The sequence below is a fragment of the Brachypodium distachyon genome, chromosome 5, assembly GCF_000005505.3.
Source record: "Brachypodium distachyon strain Bd21 chromosome 5, Brachypodium_distachyon_v3.0, whole genome shotgun sequence".
In the NCBI taxonomy this organism is placed as follows: domain Eukaryota; kingdom Viridiplantae; phylum Streptophyta; class Magnoliopsida; order Poales; family Poaceae; genus Brachypodium; species Brachypodium distachyon.
The window spans coordinates 19,421,030-19,436,990 of record NC_016135.3 but is presented as its reverse complement, the minus strand read 5'-3'; the positions used below and the strand labels follow the sequence as shown (position 1 = coordinate 19,436,990).

At 58.4% G+C, this 15,961-nt stretch overlaps 2 protein-coding genes across 2 annotated transcripts; both read right to left on the bottom strand.

Moving 5' to 3' along the window:
• Positions 1-3,033: 3,033 nt before the first annotated feature.
• On the bottom strand, positions 3,034-3,469 carry LOC104581400. Its single transcript, XM_014895816.1, has 2 exons — positions 3,322-3,469; positions 3,034-3,228 (listed from the first exon to the last, which is right to left on the bottom strand). The coding sequence occupies exons 1-2, from the start codon at positions 3,454-3,456 to the stop codon at positions 3,037-3,039; spliced, it is 327 nt and encodes a 108-aa protein (XP_014751302.1). The 5' UTR covers positions 3,457-3,469; the 3' UTR covers positions 3,034-3,036.
• Positions 3,470-13,013: 9,544 nt separating this feature from the next.
• LOC104581399 (skin secretory protein xP2-like) lies at positions 13,014-14,315 on the bottom strand. Its single transcript, XM_010228899.1, has 4 exons — positions 14,213-14,315; positions 14,041-14,136; positions 13,685-13,962; positions 13,014-13,190 (listed from the first exon to the last, which is right to left on the bottom strand). The coding sequence occupies exons 1-4, from the start codon at positions 14,313-14,315 to the stop codon at positions 13,014-13,016; spliced, it is 654 nt and encodes a 217-aa protein (XP_010227201.1).
• Between the last annotated feature and the right edge of the window lie 1,646 nt (positions 14,316-15,961).

Genomic DNA, 15,961 nt, shown 5'->3' with positions numbered 1-15,961 from the left:
AAGCCGTGGATTCTTCTTCTGCAGCCAAGTAGTAGTACTTGTTCCGTTTAATAAAAGATGTTTCAACTGTGACTAAATTTGAATGCATTGTACATTAAGTCATGTCTAGATACATCTAAATTTTGACAAACTTGAATTTTTTTTTTGTTGAACGGAGGAAGTAGTAATGTTCTTCGTGTTTTTTTAGATTGCTCGTACATAGAAGAATCGTCCAGGGACCGTAAGTAATTAGGTGCGATGTGCCAAAATACGCCTTAAAATCAAGGGCTGGATTTCTGTTGTATTCCTTTTGTCACCCAGAATAGTGTAGGCCGTAGAGTACCGTAAAATTTCTCCCAATCGAGGACCCACTACGGGAGAAAGTGCCTTTGCCTCCGGCAAAGGCTTTGGCAGCGGCCCCGAAAAGGCCGTTGGCAAAGCCCGTCGGCACGAAGGATCACCGGCAAAGGAATCTTTGCCGGCGGGTTTCTCACGGGCCCGTCGGCAAAGCCTTTGCTGGCGGCCGAAACGACGGCCTCCGGCAAAGAAAAGGAGATCACGGCATGGGGTGCCGTTAACGGCTGGGCCCACATGTCGGGGCTTTGCCCGCGGCCAGGGAAAAAGCCGCCGGCAAAGGGTGGGCACGTGGCACGATCTGGTGCATGCCCGTGCTCAGCCTTTGCCGGCGGCCAGGCCTTTGGCCGCCGGCATAGGGTATTTTTTTTTGTTTTTTTTATCGCAACAATTTGAAATATTTTCACAGCGCGCCACACACACACACACACACACACACACATATATATAGATATATATTCATCCACATCACAGCAATACATCCACAAAAAATCATCGACCCATTCACATCACAAGCATATATATAAACATCTCATGAAAGTCCGAAAACATCACATATCTCACAACAAAAGTATTACAAGTGTTCGTCACATGCATGGTATCAACATATATATTACAAGCTAGCTAGTGTTCATACACGACAAGATGGTGACTCGGGCACCTTCAACATCCACCACCCATTGCACCAGTAAAAACCTATGAAATGGAGTTAGAATAGCATATTAGATATAAAGAAAGGAATTGAAGTGAGAATTGTAGTATTTGAAACGGAACTTAGCCATTTGGCTAAAACATGGTGCAATGGAATCATTTTTGAGCAAATATGGCTCATTTGGCTCCAAAAATGCCACCAAGGCACAATTTTGGAGCCAGCTCTAAAATGGCACGATGGCACCATTTTGGAGCGACTATGGCTTATTTGGCTCCAAGATTCCACCAAGGCACCATTTTGGAGCCAAATGGCCCAAAAATGGCACCAAGGCACCATGTTGGAGCCAATATTGCTCATTTGGCTCCAAAATGCCACGAAGGCATAATTTTGGAGCCAAATGAGCCATATTGGTTCTAAAATGGTGCCCTGGTGTCAAAAATGAGCCAAATGCCCAAATGTGCCACCAAGGGACCATTTTGGAGCCAAGATGGCTCATTTGGCTCCAAATTGGTGCCCTGATGGCATAAATGAGCCAAATGGCCAAAAATGCCACCAAGGCATCATTTTGGAGCCAAGTGAGCCCTGTTGGTTCTAAAAGGGGATCTATGTCACTATGTGATGTTAGGTTACGCAGTTCTACGTGTGAAGACAAGAAAGTAAGTTTTCAAAACAACGGACCTCGAGATGAGACAAGTTTGTGGCAACTTACTTTAGTCAGTGCCTAGGAGCAGATGACTAGCTAGGAGGGTTGCCTCCAGCAAGGCTTGCGTGTGAAGAAGGGTCGTTCGAGCCACGGCCGGATTGATGCTGTTGCATAGATGATTAGGCATTGGTCCCAACCCTCAATGAAAGCAAGAAAAGTCATGAATGGAGATTGAAATGTTTTGAGTGAACTCACCGGAGTCTGTGGAGAAGGCTGTGGAGCATGCTCAATCTGGAGATTGACAAATGCCAAGTCGAACGGCGGTGGTGCTGTAGGCGGCTCTTGAGAGGTGGCGGCGAGGTACGGCTGCATATTGAAAAGACAAAGAGTTGAAGTTACGGAACTAATACCACGCTTTCTTGGCTATTATGTGCGGTAAACATACCCTAAGGTGGTCGTACTGAGACCTCAGTGCGGCCTGCATCTGAGCCTAGACCTGAGCCATCTGAGCCTGCATCTGAGCCTACCACTGAGCCTCCTGAGCCTGCCTCTGAGCCTCCATCTGAGGCTGCACCTGAGCCGCCACCATACTCTCCACCTCCTGCAATGCCATTACAAGTTCATTGTCGTTACAATGAAATGCGAAAAGACACGAGCTGGTGAATGAAGAACAACTAACCTGCTGTGAGAACTGCCGTGCACCTGGACGACTGTGTATACTAGCACTCGAGCTCGTGGAAGTAGCCTTCAGGTGAGGTAGGCTGGGAATGGTGCTCGGATCAATGGTTCCGTTCCCGAAGACCAGCCTACCGTGCTTCATGCCTCCTCCTGCCCTCACGACCACTTCCACATCCAGGTCGTGCTGGCTAGGATCAGCCCCGGGGCCGTGCACCTCCTCAAACACCTCCGTGTAGCCTGTGACCTTGGCATGGTTAGTCGGGGTGGCGTAGGCTTCGGGCGGGGCGTTCGCACTGTACTCCGACACGGTGCTCTCCTTTCCCCTGAGGGCGGAGTCAACCGCCGTGAAACTTGTGAGGCGTGCTTCATCCGGATGAGCCTTCGCCTGAAACAACAAGCAACAACAAGATAGTTAGGGGTGAGGCTCGCACATGAAGATCTTTTTGGGAGAAAAATACATACATAGTTGTTCATGTAGCCCTGCAGGTTCACGCTCCCTTGATGGTGCATTCCGCTTGGGTTCGCCAACCTCCTCTCCCTAAGGAGCCCGTGAGTCTCCACGTACTCCGGGCTGCACCACGAGTCCACCAGCGCCTTCCAGGCATTTAAGTGCGAGACGCACCAGTGCGGAGGAACCTAAATGAACAAGTACAAGCCCAAACATGAAGAAGTTAAGCGTTAGCCCTTATTAAGCATGGAAATGCACTTTATTTAACTTTACCTGCATGTACTATTCGTGCTCGAGATGCGTCACGATACATTGTGCCTTGTCCAATTTCTCTTTCTTCACTTTGGCATAGTACTTCCTCACGGCGTAGACACGCGCGTGATAGAACATCTCGGACAATGCCTTCTTCACACTTGCCTCGAGGTGCCGTGCAATTGTTGCATCATCAATGCCTTCCGCCAGCTTGAAGAACCGCTGCAATTAGACAAAACGGATCCATTCGTGAGTTATATATTTTGCATTACCAATTGTTTTGACTAATGTATGCATTGTGCGAAGGCAACTTACCCAAAATTCGCCCTTCACCCGCTCGGCTTTGTTCGCATACACCACATTCTCTCTATCTTGAAAGTCCGGTTGGGCCACGTAGTGTGCCCATGTCCGGGCTACCTCTGGCTCCTCCTTTCCTTCAAGAAGAACCATGCCAGGGAAGTGGTCCTTGAGGAGGACCCCAATCACAGCCTTGGGTTGCATCGTAAAACACCCGGGTGCAACAGCCACCCAGCCCCTGCACAAGGATAAGACAAGTCAATTGCAGTTAATAAATGAAACAACAATTTGATGTAAACTGAATTCTAGGATTAAGAAAGGTACATCTTGGTTGTTGGACGAATGACCGGCTTCTCAGCTTCACAGGAGGGCCGCTTGCTAGGGAGACGAGTAGGACCACGCTGGTACACTTTGTCTGTACCAGAGCTAGAGGCAGCCCCCGCCGAGGCTCCCGCGGAGGTACCAACAGAGTGATCCTGCAGCTCGTCCTCACCGAAGTCCCCCGCCTCCATCTCCATCTCCCTCACCTCCTCCTAAATCTCCTCCTCCCTGTCATCCTCAGGATCGTACAGTGGATCGAGTGGCGTCGGCGAGGGAGAGGGCTCCCTCCTGGCTTTGCCCTTTGCTTTACGTGCAACGGTCTTCTTCGGGGGTTTTGCCTTCACTTTAGGCAGAGGGTATAGCTCTTCGACACGCCTCTGAGAGGTACTACGCCCGCCCACCATGGTTCAATCACCTGCCATGAGGAAAACTATCGCACCAGTGGCACCCGGGGTGCCACCGCTGCACGACGCGTGGGTCGCATTGCTTGGTCCCTGGGAGTGTCGCACCCCGGGCGGCAATGTGCAAGCTGCCCGGCAAGCTCCCAGCCCGGCAGGGCTAGCGAGGCTTCGGGGGATAATCTCGCCTGGGCGCTTCCCGAGAGGTAACTTGCCGGGAGGAGGCGTTCCCGGGCGGAGGTTACTGCTGTGAAGGCGAGGCCGAGCAAACAGAGCAGCAGCGCCACGTGGGCGCACGGCAGGCGCCCAGTGTGCAGGGTCGCCAGGACGAGGAGTATAGCGCAAGGCGCATTTAATGAGACGACAAGAGGAGGGTTATCCGTCTAGTGAGGAAAACAGTGGGTGCCCAGAGCTATTTTATAGGGCATTAGACCCCTAGTCGTGGGGCTGGCGCTCTTGCATGTTTGCCAGCACACCGAGGAGCTGCCCAAGCTCCCTGCTCGCCACTTGTAATTCATGCACCGTGGCACCTGTGGTATCCCCTTGACTATAAAAGGAGAACCCCTGCCAACGGTCAGGGGGTTCGGTTCGGTTTTTTCGTAGGACTAAGTCACAGTTCACTACTAGCCCTAGCCCAGAGTAGCAAGGAACACTTAGCCAAAAAGAGAGCACCCAGGGACCCTCCACCGGCAACTTGTAAACACTCGATCTTTCGATAATACGAGCTCAGACAAGCAGGACGTAGGGTTTTACACCTCCGGGTGGCCCGAACTTGGGTAAAACGTGCGTGCATGTGTTCATAGCGTTTTACACCTCCCCGTCGCCCTCTGCCGAACCTAAAAAGGGGGTGCCTGCACACTCCCGGTGTCAAAGCCCCGTGCTGCGACATCTGGCGCGCCAGGTAGGGGGCGCGTGAGGGGAGCTCGCTGGTGACCGCCGGCGGCGACGTCTGCACCAACATCGGCCTCGTCTTCCTCGATGAAAGAGCCAACCACCATGCCTCCCAAGCGGGCTGGTGACCCCTGGATCGATCCGCGTGAAGCCCCAGCAGCACACACGCGATCGCACGACGCGCAGGCCGCGTCGCGGGTTCAGGAAAATCCTGAACCCTCACGAGCGCAGCAATCGCAGCTGCCACCCCACCTCCTCGGCCATCGGCAGACAACCGGCTGAGGGGGCCGGCGGCTCCTAGTGCCGGGGCCAATCGCACGAGCGGCCACGGTGCCGCCCGCGCCGGCCAGCAAGTCGAACCGTGGGCCGAAGACGCGCAGCGTCGGCTGTGCCACGAGCACACTGCGTCGCGAGCGACGCCGATGGGGTCGCACCCCATGCAACTGGGGGCGCCCGGGGATAGGGCGAAGGGTAGCCGGTCGGAGAATCGGTTTCCCCCAGCCCAAACCCCGGCGGAAGCCATCATCGCCGCGCGGGTCATGGTGCGGTACGAGCCGCAGCAGGGCACGCCGGCACACGAGGCATGGAGCGTGGAGCTGGATGCGCTCCTCGCGCTCGCCGCCCAACAGCCACAGGGCGAGGGCGGCCCGGCAGGCTCAAGCCGCAGGCAGAACCCGGGGCACGGAGACACGCCCCGCGCCTCGCGACAAGGGGAAAACCCTCCCCCGCAGGGAGGCCCGGGAGGCGGGGACCCAGAGGGGTCCTCGGACTCGTCACCCACCGTCACGCAAGGTGACACGCGTGGCATCTTGAATGCCCGCCAGCAGAAGGATCTGCGTCAGCACCTGGAGCGCCGACGCTGGCGCGAGGTGGAGCGCCAACGCCTGCAGGAGCAGGAGGATGCTCCTGTGGGCCCCAAGGACGGCTGCACTGCGTTCACGTGCGAGCTGCGGCGGGTGACATGGCCCCGCAAGTTTCGAGCGCCTGCGCTCGGTACATACGATGGGACCGTGAATCCCAAGGATTTCCTCCTGACCTACACGTTGGGGATGCATGCAATCGGTGCCGACGACAAGGTCAGAGCCAACTGGTTCCCGATGATCCTGAAGGGATCAGCGAGAACCTGGCTGCTCAACTGCCTGCTGGGTCCATCGCCACTTGGGCGGACCTGCGCGAGCAGTTTGTGAGCGCATTCCAGGGCGGCTACAGGCGTTCGGGAACCATGGCGGAGCTGCACACCGTGGTGCAGAAGCCGGGGGAGACGTTGCGGAGCTTCGTCAACCGCTTCTCAAACCTCTCCTACTCCATCCCCGAGGCGGAGGCTGCCGCCATCATCAACACCTTCGTCATCAACGTCCGCGCCCCATAGAGGCGCGAGAAGCTGAGCACGCATCGGATCCGGATGACGCAGGATCTGTACGCCCTGGCGCACAAGTGTGCCATGGCCGAGGAAGGGCACTTAGCGCCCGAACTTGTAGCTAAAGCTGCCGTGAGCCCAGGAGAGGGTTCGCAGAAGAAGAGTTCCTGCAAGCGCAGCGGGAAGCAAGTCCTCGCCGCGGAGTCGGGGGCTTCCGCGAGGCCTGCAATGATGGCCTCGCCTGGTGGCGGGTCCGGCGGCAAGCAGGGCGACGCGTCCCGCTGCCCCATCCACGCCAACTCTACCCACGACGTGCAGGACTGCCGCATCCTGTAGGGTATCAAGCAGTGGCGCGAGCAGTGCCACGAGGAGCGCCGAGCGGCCGGCGCCTGCTTCAACTACGGCGACATCGGGCATCTCTCCCGAGATTGCCCAAACGACCCCAGAGCGGGGCCGAAGCCTGCCGGCGGTAGCGCGGGCAGGGAGGAAGCCCAGGGGGGACGTGGCCAAGCCCGCGCTGGCAGGGAGCCGGCGGTGGAGGAGGAGCGGGGAGGAGAGGGGGCCGGCGGGGAGGAGGCCGGGGAGGAGGAGGGGCCGGCGGTGGGAGTGGAGAGGAGAGGGGGGCGGCGGGGACGAGAGGTGGCCGGGGTGGGGGAGGGGAGAGGGAGGTGGCCGGCGGCCGGGGTGGGGGAGGGGAGGAGAGGTGGGAAGGGGGGCGGCGTCGGGGGTGTCGGGGGGAGGGCCGGCGCACGGTGGGGGAGGCGGCGCCGGCGGCGTGGAGGCGGATCCGGCAGGGGCGGGGCCGGGTCCGTCCGCGGGAGGCGGCCGCTAGGAGAGCGGCGGCAGGCGGCGGCGAGGAGAGCGCGCGGGTTGCAGGGGGGGAGGCATGGTGGGGAATTGGAGAGGGGAAATTAGGCCCGAAGTTTTTAGTAAAAAAATAATCTAAAACCCTATGCCGGCGGCCCCAAGAAAAGCCGTCGGCATAGGTGTCTTTGCCGACAGCCCTTACTAAAGCCGCTGGCAAGGACCATTTTTCTTTTTTTTTTCTTTCCTAACTTGCATGATTCTGTTGATACATACTTGCACAGGGTAATGTAACTTTTCTCTACTGCTGCTTATGGGTTGGATTTTGTGATATGAACTACAATTGCTAGTGCCGTCTTGAAGATCCGAGTGTGCAAACCCTTGAAAAGAAAAAGATCCAAGTGGGCTTCTCTACATGTGTTTGAGCTGGAAAATCGTAATGTGCTTTTCGGATAGAGCACCTTGACATTTCTATTGGATTAGCATACACTTCTATGTAAGAGATGCTCCGTCTGTATTAGCACTTAAGTTTACTGTATCTGCAATGCTGAATGTTTTATTGTTTACTTCTATGTAAGGGTGAATTAGGCCCTTGCATTACCCAATAACTTATTTACTTCACAAACTTGGGATTTCTTGCCACTTTAATTTGTCTGACTGTTTTACTAGAAAATGTGTGCAAGGAAAACCAAAAATTTAACTCAAGTCCTCTCTAATTTCAGCTCCGTCGATTCTAAATCAGACGTCACCCTCTCCTGCGGGCCTCGTGGCGTCTCCGGGTTTCACCAAAACTTATGTTCTCAAGTCACTTTACTCTATACATTTGTGTTTTACTAGCACATGGGGACATGAAAAACCAAAAAGCTACCCAAGTCCTCAAAGGATTCTGCTCCGTCCGTCCGAATTGCGACTTTTCCCCCCTAAGTCCGGAACGTTCGTGGGGGTTAGTATAGTTTGTGAAGAAAATGCAACCTCAGATCCTTGGATTGTGTTTTCCTCTTAAGACCATCTCTATGTACCCATTTTATGACATCATCCAAGATTTCAAATTCTCTAGACCATCCGTCGTGTGATTTGAGGCATCGCCCCCTCCTGGGGCCTCGTGGCGTCTACGGGGTAGCTTTTCACCAAAACATTGGTTTTCCTGATGTTTTTTCTGTTACTTAGTGTTCTATTGCCACATGGGCACATGTAAAACAAAAAATATACCCCAAGCCCTCACAGAATTCTTCTCCCTCGGTCCGAAATGCGTGTTTTCCTCACTCTAGGGCTTGGGTTTGAATGTTCCTTAGTGTTTTGTTACTAGCTTTTCACCAAAACAGCCGCCGGCAATGAGTAATTAGTTATCTTTATTTTATAAGTGCAAATTGGGTTCAATCTAAACAACAATATATATCGCTCTATGTGTTTACAATATGGTTGATTTACATCACAAAACAAATAAAAAAGGAAAAAAAATAAGCTTTGCCGGCGGCTATTTTTCGGGACCGACGCCAAAGGGTTATTTTCCTTTTTTTTTCTTCGGTTCAATTCGAACAGGGTCATTTGGGAAAAAATAAAAAAATAATAACCCTTTGCTGGCGAAGGGTTAGGTTTTTTTTTCTGAAGGGGGGACATTTGGGAAAAAAAAAAGGCCTTTGCCGGCGGCCCATCCTCGTGGCCGCCGGCAAAGGGTTAGGTTATTTTTTTTAAAATTCGTGCGTGCGCGCGCGTCCGAATTCGAACGGAGTGTGGCGGGAAAAACGAATCTCTTTGCCGACGCCTTTTTCTTGGTGGCCGCCGGCAAAGAGAGTTTTTTTCTCCCACCGCCGGCCGTTTGCCTGCCGTTAACCTCGCACGCTGTCGCACATGTGGCACCCGGGGTGCCACCGCTGCACGACGCGTGGGTCGCATCGCTGGGTTCCCGGAAGGATCCCACCCCGGGCGGCAACGTGCAGGCTGCCCGGCAAGCTACCTGCCCGGCAGGGCTAGCGAGGCTTCGGGGAATAATCCCGCCTGGGCACCTAGTCGCGGGGCTGGCACTCTTGCATGCATGCCAGCGCACCGAGAAAGAGCTGCCCAAGCTCCTTGCTCACCACTTGTAATCCATGCACCGTGGCACCTGTGGTATCCCCTTGGCCATAAAAGGAGGACCCCCGCCAACGGTCAAAGGGCTGTTGGTTTTTCGTTCGCAAAACTCATAGTTCTGCACTAGCAGTAGCCGAAAGTAGTAAATAGCACTTAGCCAAAAGGAGAGCTCTTGGGGACCCTCCCCCGACAACTTGTAAACGCACAATCTCCTGGTAATATTAGCTCAAACAAGCAGGACGTAGGGTTTTACACCTCCGGGTGGCCCGAACCTGAGTAAAAAGCGTTTTCGCGTTCATTGCATTCTTGCGCTTCACATTGGCCTTGCCGGTGATCGCCGGAGCGATCCCCGTCGCCCACTGCCAAAACTAAAAGGGGGTGCCCACGTATCCCCGGTGTCAAAGCCCCATGCTGCGACATCTGGCGCGCCAGGTAGGGGGCGCGTGAGGAGAGCTCGCCGGTGACCGCCGGTGGCGTCGTGTACACCAGCATCGGCCTCATCTTTCTCGACGACAGAGCCAGCCACCATGCCCCCTAGGCGGGCTGGTGACTCGAGGATCGACCCGCGTGCGGCCCCAACGGCGCACACGCGGTCGCATGACGTGCCACGCGCGTCGCAGGAGCAGGGTGATCCTGAGCTGGATGGAGCGCTGAGCTGGATGCGCTCCTCGCGTTCGCCGCCGAACAGACACAAGGCGAATGCGGCCCGGCAGGCGCCGGCCGCGGGCAAAACCCAGGGCGCGGAGACGCGCCCCGTGCCTCACGACAAGGGGAAAACCCTCCCTCGCAGGGAGGCCCGGAAGGCGGGGACAAGGAGGGGTCCTCGGACTCATCACCCACCGTCAACGTCCGTGACCCCAAGATGCACGAGAAGCTGAGCACGCATCGGATCCAGACGACGCAGGATCTGTACTCCCAAGCGCACAAGTGTGCCATGGCCGAGGAAGGGCGCCTAGCGCCCGAACTTGCAGCTAAGGCTGCTGCGAGCCCAGGCGAGAGTTCGCAGAAGAAGAGTTCCCGCAAGCGCGGCAGGAAGCAAGTCCTCGCCACGGAGTCAAGGGCTGCTGCGAGGCCTGCAAAGAAGGCCTCGCCCAGTGGCAGGTCTGGCGGCAAGCAGGGCGACGCGTCCCGCTGCCCCATCCACACAATCTCTACCCACGACGTGCAGGACTACCGCATCCTGAAGGGTATCAAGCAGCGGCGCGAGCAGCGCCACGAGGAGCACCGAGCAGCCCTTCCCGGGGACGAGACAGGGCTCGCGCGGAGGAGCAGCGGGGGCCCGGACCACACCTAGCCGGGCAACGGGCGAAACTCTTTTCACCCTTGTCTACGGGGCAGAAGCGGTGCTGCCCCTCGAGCTCAAGCACGGATCTCCCCGAGTACGTGCGTACGGCAACTCCAACCAACACAAGCAAAGGGTTGACGATCTGAACTTCATCGAAGAGCTTTGATCCGGGCTGCTGTGCGAGCCGCACGCTACCAGCAGGGACGCCGTCGTTATCACGACAGGCGAGTCCGTCCCCGGGGGCTCGAGAACGGAGACCTTGTCCTGTGCCGGATACAAAGAACGAAGGCCGGGAACAAGTTGACTCCGAAATGGGAGGGGGCCTTCCGGGTAGTGCAGGTGACCAGGCCGGGGGCTGTCCGGCTGGAAATCGAAGAAGGCTTGCCGGTGCAAAATAGCTAGAATATTGAGCACTTGCACAAGTTCTACCCGTGAAGCAGCGGAGCCCGACCCTCAGGTGATGCCGCCGATGCATACCTCTTGAACTAGTGTAGCCAGGCAGCCCCCGAGTGTAAACCACTAGTTACTGTGAATAAAGATAAGTGTTGTTTTCTGAATTTTTAGTTGTCTCGTTTATTTGCATATTCCTTTCACTTCTGTCCCTTGCTCTAGGTGCATAGAAGTCTCTTTCCATACTTGGTTGTGAGCAGGGGCTGCCGGAACCTCGAAAACGTAAACCCGTTGCCGGATCACTCCGGCACGGGGCATGGAGTTGCCGGGCTTCCCGCAACGTGCACCACGGCATGCATTTGCTGGGCTTCCCGCAACGTGCATCACGCAGTCGCTGCGTCTGGGAAATAGAAGTGCTCACCTCCAAGTTTGGCATCGACCTTTCTGTGCTCGGGGGCTAGGAGGCAGGAGAGTTATCCATACTGCTCTGTGTTTTCGTGAATTTCGAAAAAAAATTGCAGCATCTCGGGCTTGGTAAGAATCTAATGTGTAGGGTAAAGGTGGAATCTTGTGCACTGTAATGCTCGTGGACTGCCCATATGTCGCGGCGTGTAGCAGCGCCTTGTGGTGCGGAGCGACTGCATCACGAGGGACTCGCCGCACTTTGAGGCCCCTGATTCAGGAGGAAGCTGCCACGTGTGCCACATCAACTTGGCATGCGGAGTGGCGAAGGCCGTACCGCACTCCAAGGGGCGGGGCGCCACTTATGCAGCGTTGACCCAACGCGCGTGGTGGCAAGCCCCCCCCCCCCCCCCACGCCTGTAAAAGTGGCGTCCCGGCCATGGAACGGCTCAGAGCGAAGCCAAGGAAGAGGCCGCGAAGGCGGGCGGTGCCGCAGATGCGTGATGGTGGTGCATGCCATCAGCGCTGACGGGTGCACTACCGTCGCGCCTTGCCGCATCCCTCCACCGAGCCCACTCTGAGGGGTGCCGCAGCGACACGGTGGGGGTGCATCCCACCCGCGCTCGGCGCCGGCGGGCTAAGTGTGGTCCCCGAAACCGTACCGAGCACGAGACCAAACGAAAAGCTAAGTGATTGAACCTGAACGATAGACTCTCTGAGAACTAAACGTAATTGAACGCTGCCTCGCTAAGTGTGGTCCCCGAAACCTGCATGTGGCCGGGGTGTTGGAAGGACGCTTGCGGGGGGGAGTGCACTCCCCGTGCGGCATCTGGGTCCGTCCCGGGAGGGCATGCTTCGAGTAGTTACCCCGCAAGCACAGTGGCTCGCCGTTGCTGCTTGACCCCAGGTCAGCACTGCGGGTCCGTCCCGGGTCCCTGGTTTGGACAAGGGTGAGGCGCGCGGGTCCACGGCAACACAAAGCACAACACACAAGGACAAAGCGGTCCACCCCGTGAGGCAGCCCCGGGAACAAGAGACAAGAATTAAGTAGAACTAGAGAACTGGATTAACAAAGTAGCAAACAATTACATGAACTAATGAAATGGTAATTGTTCAAATGGAGCCAAGCGCCATGCTTGCAGGAATGAAAACAAAAGAAGGTAAACAAGGAAACGGCAAGGGCCGGCAGGGGGTTGCGGCGGCTAGTTGCCGGCATCCTTCGCCAGGGGCTCCGAGAACGGCATCATCCGCTACATCCGCTCGACTACCTCATTGACAAACCCACTCACCGCCTTAGTGTGGGTGGGTTCGTCCTCGCTGTCCGACCAGGCGTCCAGCAGCGTCTCGAAGGGGAACTCCGAGTCCCGAAGGTGTACCCTCGGAAGGATCGTCCCGGCAACCTCCCGGGCGCAGTTGGCAACCTCGTCAGCGCCAAACTTGGCGATCCAGACATCGAGCGCCGCGAACTTCCCCACCAAGTCGGAGAAGAATGGGATCAGCGTGGAGACGTCTGTACCATCCACCTCCGCGGCCTGCCGCTCGAACCGAGGCCGCAGGTCGCGCAACACTTGGGCAATCTTGAGCAGCTTCTCAGTCTCCAGCTCCCGCTGCCCGATCAGCGTGCCGTGGTGGAGCCGGGCATCAAGCCTGCCTTCTTGGCCTTGCGGAGGCGGCTCGCCAGCGACGCGAGCTCCGCGGCCTGGGTCACGTTGTCCCCGCCGGCTTTGGCGAGCTCCTCCCGGACAGCGGCCAGCTTGGTCTCGAGCCGGGCCGCTTTGTCCTTGGCGGTGTCGAGCTAGATCTCATGCGGGGCTGCTGCGCCCGCCGCGCTTTCGGTGGCCTTGATCTGCACCTCTAGCTTGACGCGCAGCCCTTGGATCTCGCCGAGATAGTTGGCGATCAGATCGCTCTTCTCGTCGATCCGAGCCTGGGCCACAGCGAGCACCTCAGCGTGCTCCTTCTTGGTTTCCGCCTGAGCCGCCACCAGTGAATCTAGAGCTTCCTGGAGCTCAGCGCGTTGAGCCTCTAGTCGCCGGTAGAGCTCCTCTTCTAGGACGACCAGTGTGGCAGCATCCTCCAAGGCTTCCTGGGCAAGGCGCGCCTCCTCCCTGACGAGGCGCGTCTCCTCCCGCAGCCGGGAGAGCTCCTGCCGCTCCTTCTCCACGGCCAGCCGCAGCTCGCCCAGCTTGCTCTTGGCGATCGCGTGGTGCTCCCTCACCTCGTTGAAGGAGGTGACGAAGGCCAGCTGCTGGTCCTTGACAGCGTCAAGGAACCGGTGCCCCCGGTCGAAGATGCTCGGATCCCAAGTGATTGGATTCTCAGCCACCCCGGCAAGGGTGCCAAGGTCGGTGTCGAAGGTGGCGGCCGACGACGACGTAGCCCCCGCCGCCACCGTATAGCTAGGCGGGGGGTTGTCCGCTTGCGGCGGAGCATCCTATTGCTCCTCCTCCGCAACCTCCCCCTCACCCGCGCATGGGGACTGCGGGGCTGGTGAGGTTGCCGCGTCCCCGGCAGGGACCGCCCCTGCTGGGCGGCAGAAGAATCTGCCCCAGCAGCGTCTGCTGCCGCGGGCGCATCGCCGGACGCCGTCCCGGGGGCGGCGGTGGTCGCCGCCGCCGCTGCGGCCGGCACAGCAGGGCTTGGCGTGGGGACTGCCTTCGGCTCCCCCGCCGTCCCCGTAAACTCGACGTCGGAGTCGAGGTCAACCACCGTAGCGCCCGCTTCCGGTGCGGGCGCGCTCGGGCCTGCAACAGCGAGAAGTATGAGAAGTGGGAAGCTAAACGAGTTGCCCGGAGGCAGACGCGGGGACTCTGGATGATTACCTTGCAGGGCCGTTGGGCTTGCGGGGGGAGTCTCTCCCTCCTCCTCCTCCATCCCGGCAGGAGTCTCCAGGAGGTTTGCTGCAGGCGGAGCGTCACCTGCGGAAAAGGAAGGTACAGTTCAGGATTAACGGGCAAACGGAAATGCAGGTAAGGAAGCGGGAAGGAGCTGTACCTGTTGCCAGCGCCACCTCCATCGGGGCTGGGTCGCCGGCAGATGCGAAGGCGGCATCGCGGGCCCCGGTGTCAGCTGGGTCGGCGCCGCTGCCGGCGTCCATGCGCGCCTTCTTGCTCGGCGCGGCAGGCGGGGAATCATCCCTCCCCCTGTTGCCAGCGCTGGCCGACGAATCGGCCTTCGGGGGGTTGCGCCGGAGCGCGAAGCCCCGGAAGAACCCCCGAGCGGGCGGGGCCGTGGGTGCCCGTGGAGGTGCCACGGCCCGGGGCACCGCAGGAACGGTCGAAGGGGCCGCCGTGGCGTCGGGGGCCATCGCTGGTGTGGCGGCCGCCGCGGCTCTGGCAGCTGCTGCTGAGGGAGCCGCCTCCGGGTCGCTGGCGGTCGTTGTCGGGGTGGTCACCAACGGGGCTCCGGCTACCGCGGCGGGGGTGGTCGTCGCTGAGGTGCCGGCGGATGCCCCCAAGGCGGCCGCCGTCGCGGAGCTGGTAGCCGCCGCAGAGGCGGATGCCGCTGCAGCCACCGTGGAGGTAGCCACGGCCGTTGCGTGCGCCCTTGATCTGTGCACGATCAGGGGCGCGTCGTCGCTGTCCTCCTCTTCGTCGTCCCCGGGGGCGCTGCCCGGGACGTGCCAGGCTGGCCCGCCTCGTCGTCTGAGGACAGAAGGGAGGGCCAGCTGACTTCCGACTCGCCCCCGCTCTCTTCAAGCGCCTGCTTCCCGCAAGGTGCGGGCGGAGGAGCGTGCGGGGTCCGAGTGGGGGAGTCGTCCATCAGCCCCGGAACGCCGTCGTGGAGGGAGATAACCCCCGGCGGAAACCCCGTGGCGGGGACGTCCTAGAGAGATTCCCAGTCCACGCCCTCGCGATGGAGGCGTGTCCTGGCTCCAAACCCCGTGAAAATCCACGCGGCGCGAGAGCGCAGTTGGAGCGGTGCGACGCGCTAGCTGATGAAGGTTTGCGCCACATCGACGTCGGTGAGCCCCGCTAGCCGCAAGGCCTTGATCTTCTCCACGATGGGGAGGAGATCGGCGTCGCGGTTGTACCGGTCCTGCCAGCCGCCGTTGGGTTGCAGCAGCACGGTGGGCGAGAGGATGAACTCCTCGGGGTCTTCTATCCGGACCCAGCACCAATCGCCCCGCCATTCCTTCTCGATCTTCTTTTCCGACCGGACGATGAACTCGGACTTCATCCGGTCGCGGGCGCGGAACACCACCTCCGACGACATCGCATTCGCGTTATCGATCCGGGGGTAGAAGTAGTGCCGGAACAGTGCCACCGACGGCATTACTCCGACGAACGCTTCACAGAGGAACTGCAAGGTGGCGAGGAGAGAGAGGGACATGGGGTGGAGCTGCACCACCCGCAGCTGGTACGACTCCATGAGCACATGGAGGAACAGGGAGAACGGCGGCATGTCGTCGCACAGGGCTCCGACACCGGGGGTGTGCGGTCATGCCCCCTTTTTAGGTTTGGCAGGGGAGTCGGGGATCGCTCCGGCGATCGCCGGCGTGGCCGATGGTCCTACGTAACCAGCGAAGTGATATACCCAAGGTGCACGCAAGCCAAGAATGCATGCACGCACATTTTTACCCAGGTTTGGGCCACCCGGAGGTGTAAAACCCTACGTCCTGCCAGTCTGAACTGATACTGACAATAGATCAAGTGTTTACACGTTGCCGGGGGAGGGTCCCGGGCGCTCTCTCCTTTTCTGGTAAGTGCTACTTACTATTCTTGGGCTAGAACTAGTAGGAAA